General features: G+C 43.3%; 1 protein-coding gene across 1 annotated transcript in view; it reads right to left on the bottom strand.

Moving 5' to 3' along the window:
* Positions 1 to 325: 325 nt before the first annotated feature.
* Spata18 (spermatogenesis associated 18) overlaps positions 326 to 11936 on the bottom strand; it is a 32795-nt gene continuing 21184 nt past the window's right edge. Inside the window, exons 8-13 of the mRNA XM_051170580.1 lie at positions 10899 to 11057; positions 8854 to 9029; positions 5431 to 5554; positions 3854 to 3937; positions 1588 to 1632; positions 326 to 602 (exon numbers count right to left, since the gene is read on the bottom strand). Coding sequence (XP_051026537.1) covers positions 552 to 602; positions 1588 to 1632; positions 3854 to 3937; positions 5431 to 5554; positions 8854 to 9029; positions 10899 to 11057 — 639 coding nt within the window. The 3' untranslated portion in view covers positions 326 to 551. The remainder of the gene's footprint in view (positions 603 to 1587; positions 1633 to 3853; positions 3938 to 5430; positions 5555 to 8853; positions 9030 to 10898; positions 11058 to 11936) is intronic.

Below are 11936 nucleotides of genomic sequence, written 5' to 3'. Positions count from 1 at the left end.
TATGTGGCCAAGTGGATTTAACAATGGACGTAATAGAGTGCCTGCAAGCAACTTTTTATTTGTATTCATTTATTTATTTATTTTTGGTTTTTTGAGACAGGGCTTGTGGAAGGACTGCCAAAAGTTTGAGCCCAGTTTAGGTTATTTAGTGGGGTCGCATAGGGTGGCCTTATCTCAACAAACAAAAGCAAAACACAGAGAAAGGCCTAGAAAATAAAGCAAGGAAAATGCTATAGTCCATTCTTGCCTTGAGCATTCAGGGACTTGACTGAGTGTAGGACAGTCAGAGGGCTTTGGTGGGAGTAAGTGGAGGCATGGTCCCGGGCAAGCTAGAAATCTAGCACACACATTAAAGCTGCTCTGTAGCAAACACTCTCACTTGACCCAACTCTGGTTCATCCTTTATTACTCAACATTAATCTATTGGCAGTATGCTGCCAATATACAAGTTGTTTCATTTGCTGATTGATTAAGATTGATTGTTAATTGACTAAGTTTGCTAATTTATTGTATATCTTACAAGAAAACATGCAATATGGGGGAGTTAGCTCTCAGATGCTCGAAGCTATAGCTGCCAATTCTGAACTGATTAAATGGCACCTGTATACAAAAAAGAAACAAAGAAAGAGAAAACAGAAAACAGAAAATGCAGAAGCTTTGACAAAAAGAGAAGCAAGCTAACTAATTCTATTCTTTTACATTAATGTCATAGTACTGTCTACATTTACCCTGAAGTAAGTGGTACTGCAATGAATTTCCCAGCCTGAGACTAAGGCTGTCTTTGAAACCTTATGAGGGGATCAGAACACCCAGCTATGCTCTCAGGAAGCTAAAAGTTAATGCTAACAATGGGAGCGTTTATGACTAACTTATAAAATAAAATCACTCATCCTTTCTTTGGGACTCAACTGGGTAATGACTTCTATTTTTCACTCCTAGAGCTCTTATGAAAGAGCCCAGTACTTTGCGAGGGAAGGTTATTTCTTTGTAATGGACTATGCTCAAATGAATATAATCCTATGTGCCTATGTAATCATTTTTATGAAAATAATGGAACTTGCTCCTATAAAATAAAGTGAACTGCTATGCACCTAGCTACAAACGTACTAGACCAAAGCATTTAACTCTCTGTGCAGAGTGAGACACAGAATTGCCTTTTCATTTCATGTTAAGTGAGGTCGGAGGCAGACAAGGCAGGTGGGTGGACGCACTGAGGAAGTTGGCTGTTCCAACGGACTGTGGCAAACCAGCGTGGTTGGTGGTTTTAATACCCTAGGACAAAAAAAAAACAAACAAACAGTTCATTACTGCGGTCACTTTCTTGCACAGTCTTCAGAGGTGCTTAAGTAAAAAGGGGTGACCTATCTTGGGTGACAGGAGTTAAATCTCTCCATGGAGCTTGCTCTTTCTGTAACCCATGAGACCAGCCCCGGCACCATCAACAAGAGGGCCCAGAATGAAATAAATAGTATGAACTGGAGAGGAAGGGTATTCCCCAAGAATAACTATTTTGCTCCAACATGCGGCATACTCCAGATGATATTTAAAGAACAGAAAGCCCACTCCATCTTGATTAACCCACTTACTTGGCAATGTACATCTTATTGGAGATGGACTTCGACTTCGAGATATCTGAAAATATAAAAGAGCAATGTGAATTACACAGTATGCAGAGTTCAGAGAGTGGACTGCTTGAATTCCGTTAATTCTTAAAGCCAGCCACTTAGTTGCTCTGGGGCATGGAACAGCATGGGTCTTCCTAGGCTTGTTAAGTAATTGCACATCTAATTTGGTTTAAATTGTATTGTTGATTGGAAGTTGGATCCAACGGCTTAAATTTTTTAACGTAATAAAAGCTAAACATATAAAATTCAACAGCTTAATAAAAAAATTTTGACATAATTAACTAATAAGAGCTAAAATTACAACATAAACTCTAAGACTGTAAAAGTTTTCATGTGTCCAAACTCTGCCCTACTAAGGCAGGACTCTGAGAATCCACAGAAGAATGATTCTCAAATCTCACCTCACTAAGCTGAAACTAGCACCCTGGGACTTCAAGTCTGCCACCAGCTACAAGCCTCTTTTCCTGGCCTGAACTCTCAAACATGTTAGGTCACAAGATACTGTCCAAGACAAGATTGGTTGTGTGGAAATTGACACCTTAATTAAGCCCCAAAGATAGACCAATATTCACATGTCATCTTGCAGGTGCCTAGCTTTGCTGAAGGGAGAGACCAATGGGCAGAAAAGGGAAGTGGGGTCAGCTTCATCCTTGAGGATGTATTTTATGTCATCACCTACACTTGAAGCTATGTTGTTCTCTCTGGGTGTAGAATGACAAGCGGGGTTCAGACATGTCTCGGGACTCAGCGCAGGGGACAATGGTGAATAAAACTTCTGCTGAGAGTCTAGAGTTCAAGCCTCCAGGACCTAGAGAATCATCCGCTAATGCTATAGCCTACAAACTGCACTCTCCTCTGATGCACCGTTTCACCTTGGGATAAGGAGACATCTCATCATGATGCCCTCAAGGTTCCCTCCTTATTTACCAAGTCACTGAGTGCATGGTCCCCCTTTTAACCTACCGTACATACTTATTAGTGAGTGTATGTGATTAAGTTTTATAAGACCCCTAAAAGCAAAGAGACCATGTCCGTATTTTATCTTTTCCACTTCCCTAACACTTCACATGTGGTTTTTCTTCCTCTGTGACATCTGTCCATTCTAAAAGACGAAATCAAATACCAGCTTCTGTGAGCTGTTTCCTCGCCACCTTCAGGCCTTTGCATCGTAGACTCTATCACGCTGCGTCAACCCATGGATCTCCCAAGCTGATCTGCATCATGACCTTCCAGCTAAGTTGACTGAATTACATTGATCTTCCTATATGGAGACCCATTCAGGGAGAAGACCACAATGCAGTCATTTTTGCGTCCCTCCCACATCTGGCCTTTGAGTTACGTTTGAGAAGGAGCCTATTGGAGGAATAGTGGATGCCTGCTAGCGTCAGTGAAAATGGTGGGTCTGAGTAATTACAGGGCTGTTCTGCTTGGTTCTGCAGAGGAAGCTCTGCCACTGCATTGCCAGTGACAATGGGGAGACTTTGGGCGTTGTCGCTGGTAATTCTCCTTGAGAACAAGGCCAAGCAAACATGTAAAAACCCGTCCGTTTGAAGCAATAGCAGCTGGCATATCTTGGTCCAGCCTCACATTCAACAGATGCTGACTTCGTGTTATTTGGTGAGTAGTGAACAGTGTTGAATCATTGTGATGTTTTTAGTGATGCAAATGCTGAGAGTTTTCAGAAAGATCTTTGTTATATTTTCAATTTAAATAGAAGCTTAGTAATATTTCCAAGGATTGATATACAAAAAAAAAAATCTTATCTTTCCTACTTTACATTTGGGGACAAATTAATACCTTAGCTGCCCTTTAGGAAATATTTCAATCTAGGATCTTTCTGTAATTCCTCCAAATACATGCACTAATTTCTAAAGGAACCAGGGACCTGCGTTCAGATCTATGACTCAAATACCCAATGTCTACATGTCCAACTGTCTGACCTCTATGCCTATTGAAGGACGAAAAGAATAAAATTATTAAATAAGTAAAGTCTATTATTCCTTGAAATAACTAAATAGGAAAATTGAAGGAGCAAAGAACAAGCACTTCCGTCTCTTTCTAGAATGCTAAATTTCTTAGCCATAGTGGTGTAAAAAAAAAAATCACTTGGGGGTTTGTGTCCAGACAACAATTCCTCTTTCCACCTATGGATGTGCGACCATCCCACTCATAGGAGGGAAGGGCCATCGTAGGAGGCTTTCTACACAGATGGTTAGACAGGCATGTACCGTGCTTAGTCCAATGTGGCTACGACGACAGATGGGACTTAAACTCCTGCTACGGCATCGTGTCACAGGTCGCACAGAACTCCACTGTGAAGAGAACAAAGGAGACAGAGAAAGACTCACGAGTTTGCGAAAGCAGATATGGCTTACCACAGGCTTTACTGGGAGGACGTCACTTTCCCCTTGTCACCAGTGTGAGCAACACGCCTGTCATTTCCTGCAGCACCCGAGAACTTCTATATAAAACCCCATTGTCATGGAGAGTATTCACGTTCTGGTGCTCGGAGAAGTGTTTCTATGAGTAAGTGGTTAGACAGCACAGTGGCTTTGGGATGTGTGGCTGGTTGGTTGTTTACCTTAGGTCTCTACCACCCAGATGTGGCACTGCGGTCACATTTACTACAGAAAAAAACAACTCTTACTGGATGCAATAAAAGGCTTCTTCTGGCCAGCTAATGAGTCAATATGAAGAAAATTCTATACCCAACTCATGGTAGTTGTGCTGTTTTAATTGGGCGTCGATAAAAAGGGGCAAAGATGGGTAACGTGCTTGACGAGAGAAGATCAATAGACTAGAACTATTCGACTTGAGCATAAAAGGTGTGACCAAGTCCCTTCCCTCCCTTCCAAACTGCACTCCATTCACAGAAGTTTCCTAACAGAGAGTTGTAAGGACAAAAATCCTGTTTTATGAAAATATTCTCTGTGGAGCACATGTGCTGCTACCAGATAGACAAAAATCCAATTTTGATAGGCTTATCTTTTGAAGCTTAAAACTTTTTGTGGAGATAGTTTTCACTACACTGTGATTTTAACTTGTAAAACAAGCACCAATATAAGTTTTTTTAAAAAAACAAACTGCTCTATACCCCTACTATATACAGCCTTAAAGCACCCTCCTTTCACCCAGTTTCCTCTGGACCAAGGACTGCCCTTCAGAATACACCTAATTCTGTCTAGGAGAGGCTGAAGAAAATGCTGTTATGCTATATGCATATCCAAGGTCCCTATGGCCACAAATCCCAGCACACAATCCCCTTCCCCCTCCCCATTCTCACACACGCTTGCCTGGGTACACACACACACACACACACACACACACACACTTCAAAGACTCTGGAAGACTGTTCAATTTTTCAACATGTTGGACCCATCTACAACCAAGAGCTATAGGAATCAACCTTCCAAAGCCAAAGAGCTCCTTTCTCCCCACTTCCTCTGCCCCAATTTCCTCCATTCTCCATTCCTTACACATACCAAGGAGAGAAAAACAGGGCACATGCATAATTTCCCCCAAGTGGAGAATTGGGAATCTCAAAATGTCTCTAAGATGGAGGAGAGAAATAAGTCATGGCTAGCTCCATCTTCAGACAGAATGGTAGCCATGACGTCACTGCTGGGCAATTAGAAAGAATTGGTGGGCAGTCTAAAGACAGGCAGCTGTTCCTCGTTCTCCTTGGTATGAACTATTATCAAACAACTCTATCGACTTCTTTTACAGAATCTTTGGGTTTATAAACGTCCTTGAACTTGTTAATCAAACACTGGGGATAAAGTGTCACTATGCAAGGCCACCGTACAAAAGCCCCTCTCTTGGTGACAGCTTCTCCCTTCATGATGACACAGTCATTCTCCATGAGAGCAGGCCACACGTGATAAAAGACCAAGGGAGCAGTGAAGTCTGAGTCATAGCTGCGGCGGTACCTGTGGGAACACACAAGAGAACGAAGATGGTAAGAAACTGTTTTTCCACACGACGCATCGAACCCAAAGCTTTAGGCATCTCACGCAAGCGCTCTACTGCTGCGCTATGGCCACCAGCAGCAAGCTGAGCACGTTGTAGCATAACCTGGGAGAACCCAACTGAGACACCCCGCTTTTGACAGGCTTAGATCTAAACAGTGATCAGATCCTCGTTCTGTGGTTGAGGAGATAGGCATGGGCTCAAATTTTCATGCTGGGCAGTATTTTTCATGCTGTCTCTGTGGACAAAACAAACCTAGAAGAACGTTTACATAGTTGGATTGAAATATGACTCAGTGGTCATACCCAAAGAGAAATAATTACCAAATCACTGAGCATCTGAATGAAGATGTTGGGATGTCTGTCTGTCTGTCTGTCTGTCTGTCTGTCTGTCTGTCTGTCTGTCTATCTGTCTGTCTCGCTCGCTCGCTCGCTCTCTCTCTCTCTTTCTCGATTTTTTATGTGTGTGGATATTTCGTTGCATGAATATATGGGCTCTGTGTCCTTGCAGCCCCTGGGGAGGTCAGATCCCCTGAAGCTGTAGTCACAGGCGGCTGTGAGGTGCTGGGAATGGAGCCTGGGTCCACTGAGTCACCTCTCCAGCCCTCTCCCTCCACCTGATGACAAGTCAACATATTGGGAAGTGACATGGTTAAAATATAGGAAGCTTACTCAAAGGCAGGCAGAAAAGAAAAAACAGCCCAGATGGCAGTACTCAATAAAATAGTTCAAAAGGCCGGAGCAATAGCCCAGGCAGAAGACAGTAAGGTGCAGTGCCAATACCTGAGGGCCTCTAGTGGTGTGTGAAAAGTGTGGTAAGCATTACAAGCAGAGGAAACATGTGGCTTAGTCAAAGCACAAACAGAAAGCAGTAGTAATAACAACAACAACAACAATAATAATAACAATAGCAAGTTTAGTTTTACTTGAAATGAGCTAATGATGTTCTAAGGTTAATAAAAAAAACATACATCCCGGTGTGGTGGCGCACACCTTTAATCCCAGCACTCAGGAGGCAGAGGCAGGTGGATCACTGTGAGTTCGAGGCCAGCCTGCTCTACAGAGTGAGTCCAGGACAGCCAAGGCTACCCAGAGAAACTCTGTCTCAAAAAACAAAACAAAACAAAGAAACAAACAAACATCTACAACTTAGCTAATTTCACAGACAGGGAGAACTAAGGATGAAAGGAGTTAGCCCCTCTCCACCGCTCACGTCAGCCCAGGTGCCTACGTCCAATTCTTTGGCCCTTCTGTTAAGAGGAAAGCTCAGCAGAGTGTGGTGCTCAGGCCAACGATCAGAGCAACTGGTCAAGGAGTCTCCAGCCCACTTCACCAAAAGATCATAAGGCCAAGAAAAGGGTTTCAGAGATTGCCTCCTGGAAAGGATGGCAGGTACTAGGCTTTGATGTGCTCTGTGACACCCTAAAGCACACTGCCCGCTGTGCCCACAGGGAATTGCTTCAGGATCCAGAAGAAACCACGATTGGCAGATGTTCACATGCCTTACATAAAATGGTCTCACAGGCTGGGAGTGTGGTAAACACATAATTCTAACATGAGAGAGGCTGAGGCAGAAAGGGTGAGTTTAAAGTTAGTCTGATCTAGGTAAGGAGCTCCAGGCTAGTTTGCGCTACATAGTAGGACTGCCCATAACTAAAGACATAAAAAATAAATAAATTCATAATACATGCATGCAAAAGTAATGTTACATTTTTACATATTGCCTATGGACCTGCTTCTATGTACTTTAAGTCACATCTAGATTACTCACAATACCTGACACAATGTAAATGCAATGTGACAATTATTGTTCTGTACTGTTTAAGGAATGACAAGGAATAGTTTATACATGTTCAGATTTTTTTCCTGATGTTTTCAGCCCCTGGATGGTTGACTAAACAGACAGGGTCCTCTTGACATGGAGGGAAAATAATAGAATCAAAGTCCATCATAATAAGGAACTCTACCTTCAGCTGCCCAGCCATCAGGCACATAAGACAGTAGGTTTCCTCTGGGTAAAGGCATGTGGTGGAGAGGCCAGCAGTGGCCCACGAAACATGCAGAGACTACACAAACCAAAACGGGTGACCATCTGAGGGTAGCACCTATATTCCAAAGATTGAAGGTGGTCAGGGGTGTCCTTAGAGAAAGGGACCCAGCTGCAGGAAGTGTTCAAACATCCAGCTTTTCCAGAGAGGATACATGCTGGGAACATACCTCACCCCAACCAAAATCCCATTCCTGTTGTGAGAGAAAAATATGTGTTCTCCTCATCAGTGGGCTTGCAGAAATGCTGGGCAGCTACTTATCCCAAACTATGGCTTAAACAAAGACCACAAGCCCCTATTTCCTGGGCGCTCAGCACATGCCAGGCATCACCTGAAGTGCTCCACCCGAGTCATCTTGGCTAGGAGGCACTACTCTCCCCCACCCTTCTGCCTTGACAGAGAAGAAGACTGAAAGACAAACAAAGGACCATGGCCAAGATCACTCAGTGCACAGGTGGAGCCAAGGTTTCCAGGCAGCTTGAGGCCAGAGCTGCCTTTTGCATGCACTAGCTTTGCCCTTACTCCCCTACAGCTGGTACTCTCCAGCTATAGTTGACATCTTGCCAAAGCTCAATGAATGTTTCAGGTTATTGCAACTTCTGATTTATTACAGGAATATTCACCATGTGAAATTTGGTAGAAATCTAGACAAGAGGCCAGAGCCTTTGTTTGCAAACATTCGTGTGCAAGAAGTATGCCTGGTGTTTGTAAGCTGCAGCCTCCTGAGTCCCACGCTAGAACCACTGCAGAAAACAGCATGGAGTGTGGTGCAGATGTGTGCATTTCTAATAAATGCCTGGTCCTCACATGCCACGCTTTGAGAGACCTGGTCTAAATCATGTGATAAAGAACCAGTGTCTCTGAGCACCAACCTTTGGCTTCCAAGGAAGCATCCATCTGCACATATGTGCACACACATTACATATCACACACTGTAAAAAAAAAAATTAAATTAAATTCTTAAAACTGTGTTGTAGTCACAGAATACATTTTTTTTTTTTACTGCCAATGTTCCAGCCAGGCTCCAGGTAACTCCTTAGCTCTCCACAAAGCTAATATGTTCAGTGACGAATGAGCCCAAGATGGGGGTCCGGATGATGATACAGGGATGATACAGGCAGGAGAGTGGCTTTGCTTTCTCTACCCAGGGTTCCTTCCCCTTCGTCTTCCCAGGGAGCAGAGGCAGTGAGCACCTGCCCCTGTGCCTCTTACTTGCAATCGTTAAAGACTTCTCCATCTGCCCCGAACGCAATGTCAAGCGGTGGATCTAAGGACTGCATCGCAAAGGCGATACAGCAAATCTCCTGGATGAACTCAGTGAGGAGGCAGAAGTCAACCTCGGGAGGGAATGAGATCTTGGGGTTGACGTTCATGGCACGAATCACATCCTGAAAAAAAAAAACAAAACAAAACAAAAGATTGGCTGCTGGTTTGTGGCATGGAAGTTCCAGCATTGTGACTGATGGGGGCTGGGAAAGAATGTGTGACAGAAGAGACTTCAGTCTAGAAAGGGGCAGGTGTGCTACAGGAGGGAGGAGGAGGAGGGAGGAGGAGAAGGAGGAGGATGCTCACTAGGAGGAAAAAAAAAGAAAACATGCAACAGAGTGACAAGCTACCAGCAAGGAAAGCCCTCTTAGAAAACAAAAGGAAGAGGCTCAGTGTTTATTTATTAGCTCATGGGGGCGGGGTCACATGCCCATGTGTGCACATATGAATACAAATACGTGTGGAGGGGCTGAAGAGATGGCTCAATGGTTAAGAGCACTGCCTGCTCTTCCAAAGGACCCGGGTTCAATTCCCAGCACCCACATGGCAGCTCAAAGCTGTCTGTAACTCCAAGATCTGACACCCTCACACCAATGCACATAAATTAAAATTAAATAAAATATTAAAAAAACCAAATACGTGTGGAGTCCAGAGGTTAATGATGGATGCCTCTCTATATTGTTCAATCTTATTTTTTTGTTGTTGTTGTTCAATCTTATTTTTTAAGACAAGGTCTCTGCCTGAACCTAAAGCACACTGATTTAGGTAGCTGGCAGGCCAACCAATGAGTCCCAAAGCTCTGCCTGTCTCTGATCTCTCCTGCTATGATTACAGATATGTGCCACCTCACCTAGACTCTATTGTGTATGTGCCTGGGATCTGAACTCACGTATTTGCGCTTCCATGACAGGTGTTTGACAACTGAGCCATCTCCTCTCCTTATGTTTCTTCTGTGAGTAAATATATGAGACCCTGAGACACTGGACAAAATAAAAAACACTGCCTAGTCCTTCCCTACAGCATAACATAAATAAAATGGATTGCTTTTCATCAAATGTTTACCATGCACCAAGTCCTGTACCAAACAGATGGCCTGCCTCCTTTTGTTGACCCCTGCCAGTAACTCTGTGGGACATTCACCCCTGATGCTCCCTTGCAGAGATTAGAAGGGCAGAGCACTTCGAGTTTAAGCTAATGCGGAAGGCAACACAGCAGTCTTGAGGCCAAGTCGAGGCCAAACCTGCACTCATTTCTCAGAGCCCTTGCTCTTAATAACTAACACACTTCAGGGCTGGAGAGATCACTCAGCAGCTAAGAGCACTGGCTGCTCTTCCAGAGGCCCCGGGTTCAGTTCCCAGCACCCATGTGGCAGCTCACAACTGTCTGCAACTCCAGTTCCAAGGAATCTGACACCCTCACACAGACATACATGTGGGCAAGACACCAATGCACGTAGATCAAAATAAATAAATTTCAATACAAAACAAAACAAAAAACCTAAGCTGCTTCGACTCCCAATCTCAAAGACCCACCTAAAGGATGTGCTTATAAATCTTTGAACATTTTCCCATAAGGATCTAAGATGATCCAAAGGATAAAGTATTTGCCCCAAGCATAAGAACCTGGCTTCCAATCCCAGTGCCCACATAAATTCAGGATGGGCATGACACAAACGAGGCAGAGACTGGAGACTCCCTGGGCAACCTGGCTAGCAAAGCACCCAAACTGGCAAGCTCAAATCCAACAAGAGACTGTGCGCACACCCTCACAGACACATGTAACACACACGCACATAGCATGTTTGCATATACACACAAAAGACAAAAGTGGCCAATAGGGACCAGTGCTTCAGGAGAAGTTGTTTTTCTTTTCCTCCACATATAAGTAACACCAAATATACAGATGGATTCCTGAGTTATCAGTATTTGGTATGTCACATCTGGTATTGTCACCAGCCACACGCTACTCCTCACAAGAGACCCAACACTTACATTAACACTGCCTTGAGAGTCATATAGATCAAGATGACAAATGATATAGTCCAAGACTGTGTTCTCAAATTCATTCGATCCCAAGTGTGACGGTGTTAGCATCTTCCGAACGCGGATCTTGAAATGCCTGAACGCCATTTTAGCTACATGAAATGCCTCCTGCACACAAAAACACAGCAAGTTTATCTGATGAGGAGCAGAGATTTAAAAAGAAGAAGAAGAAGAAGAAGAAGAAGAAGAAGAAGAAGAAGAAGAAGAAGAAGAAGAAGAAGAAGAAGAAGGAGATCCAAAGAATTCAAATTGCAACATCATACCTGTGTGCAGATAGCTAAACACGGTTGGTTAAACATGGTTTTCACCTGTGAGATAATGACCCACACTTTTTTAAAATATGCAGAAATACGCATGATGACCCACTACTTTTAAGACAAGTGAGCAATTGAGTGCCAAAAACAGTACAATGCAGGCCCAAGGATGTAAATCCTGCCCTGTGGGCCCACAGCAATGGCATGGTGCTGGCCAAGTCCTTAAGAGAAAACAAGCCGTTCCTGATTTCTATAACAAACCCAGTGAGCCTTTATCCCATACCTGTTACGGAGAGTTTATGGGTAGGACTTGGTTTTCCAAGGCTTATACTACAGCTTTAACTAAGTCAGTAAGTGACTTATTTGCATAAGCCAGGGCCTGATGACCTTCTTTGATAAAGAGCCGAATGGTAAGTGCTTTGATACACTGGCTACCATCTCTGTCACTGATTCTTTCTAATCACACCCCTTTAAAAGTATAAAACCATTCTTCATTCTTAGTTCTTAGGCAGTGTTTGGGAAAAAGGTAAATGTGGCTCATACATGTTTGCTAACTTGACATGACTAGATGCAGGATTTCTAATATGTCTGCTCTCCTATTAACATGTTCTTATCATATAAACATGTTTGTTCATGTTTATTTGTATAACGGGATCTCAAGGTAGCATCCAGCCATAGGACAAATATATTCCCTTTGGAAACCAGGGATTATATTTATGTATCTTTTAAAATT

Source organism: Acomys russatus, chromosome 28, assembly GCF_903995435.1.
Source record: "Acomys russatus chromosome 28, mAcoRus1.1, whole genome shotgun sequence".
In the NCBI taxonomy this organism is placed as follows: Eukaryota; Metazoa; Chordata; class Mammalia; order Rodentia; family Muridae; genus Acomys; species Acomys russatus.
Note: the sequence above shows the minus strand (reverse complement) of the source record. Positions and strands in the feature narration are given on the sequence as shown.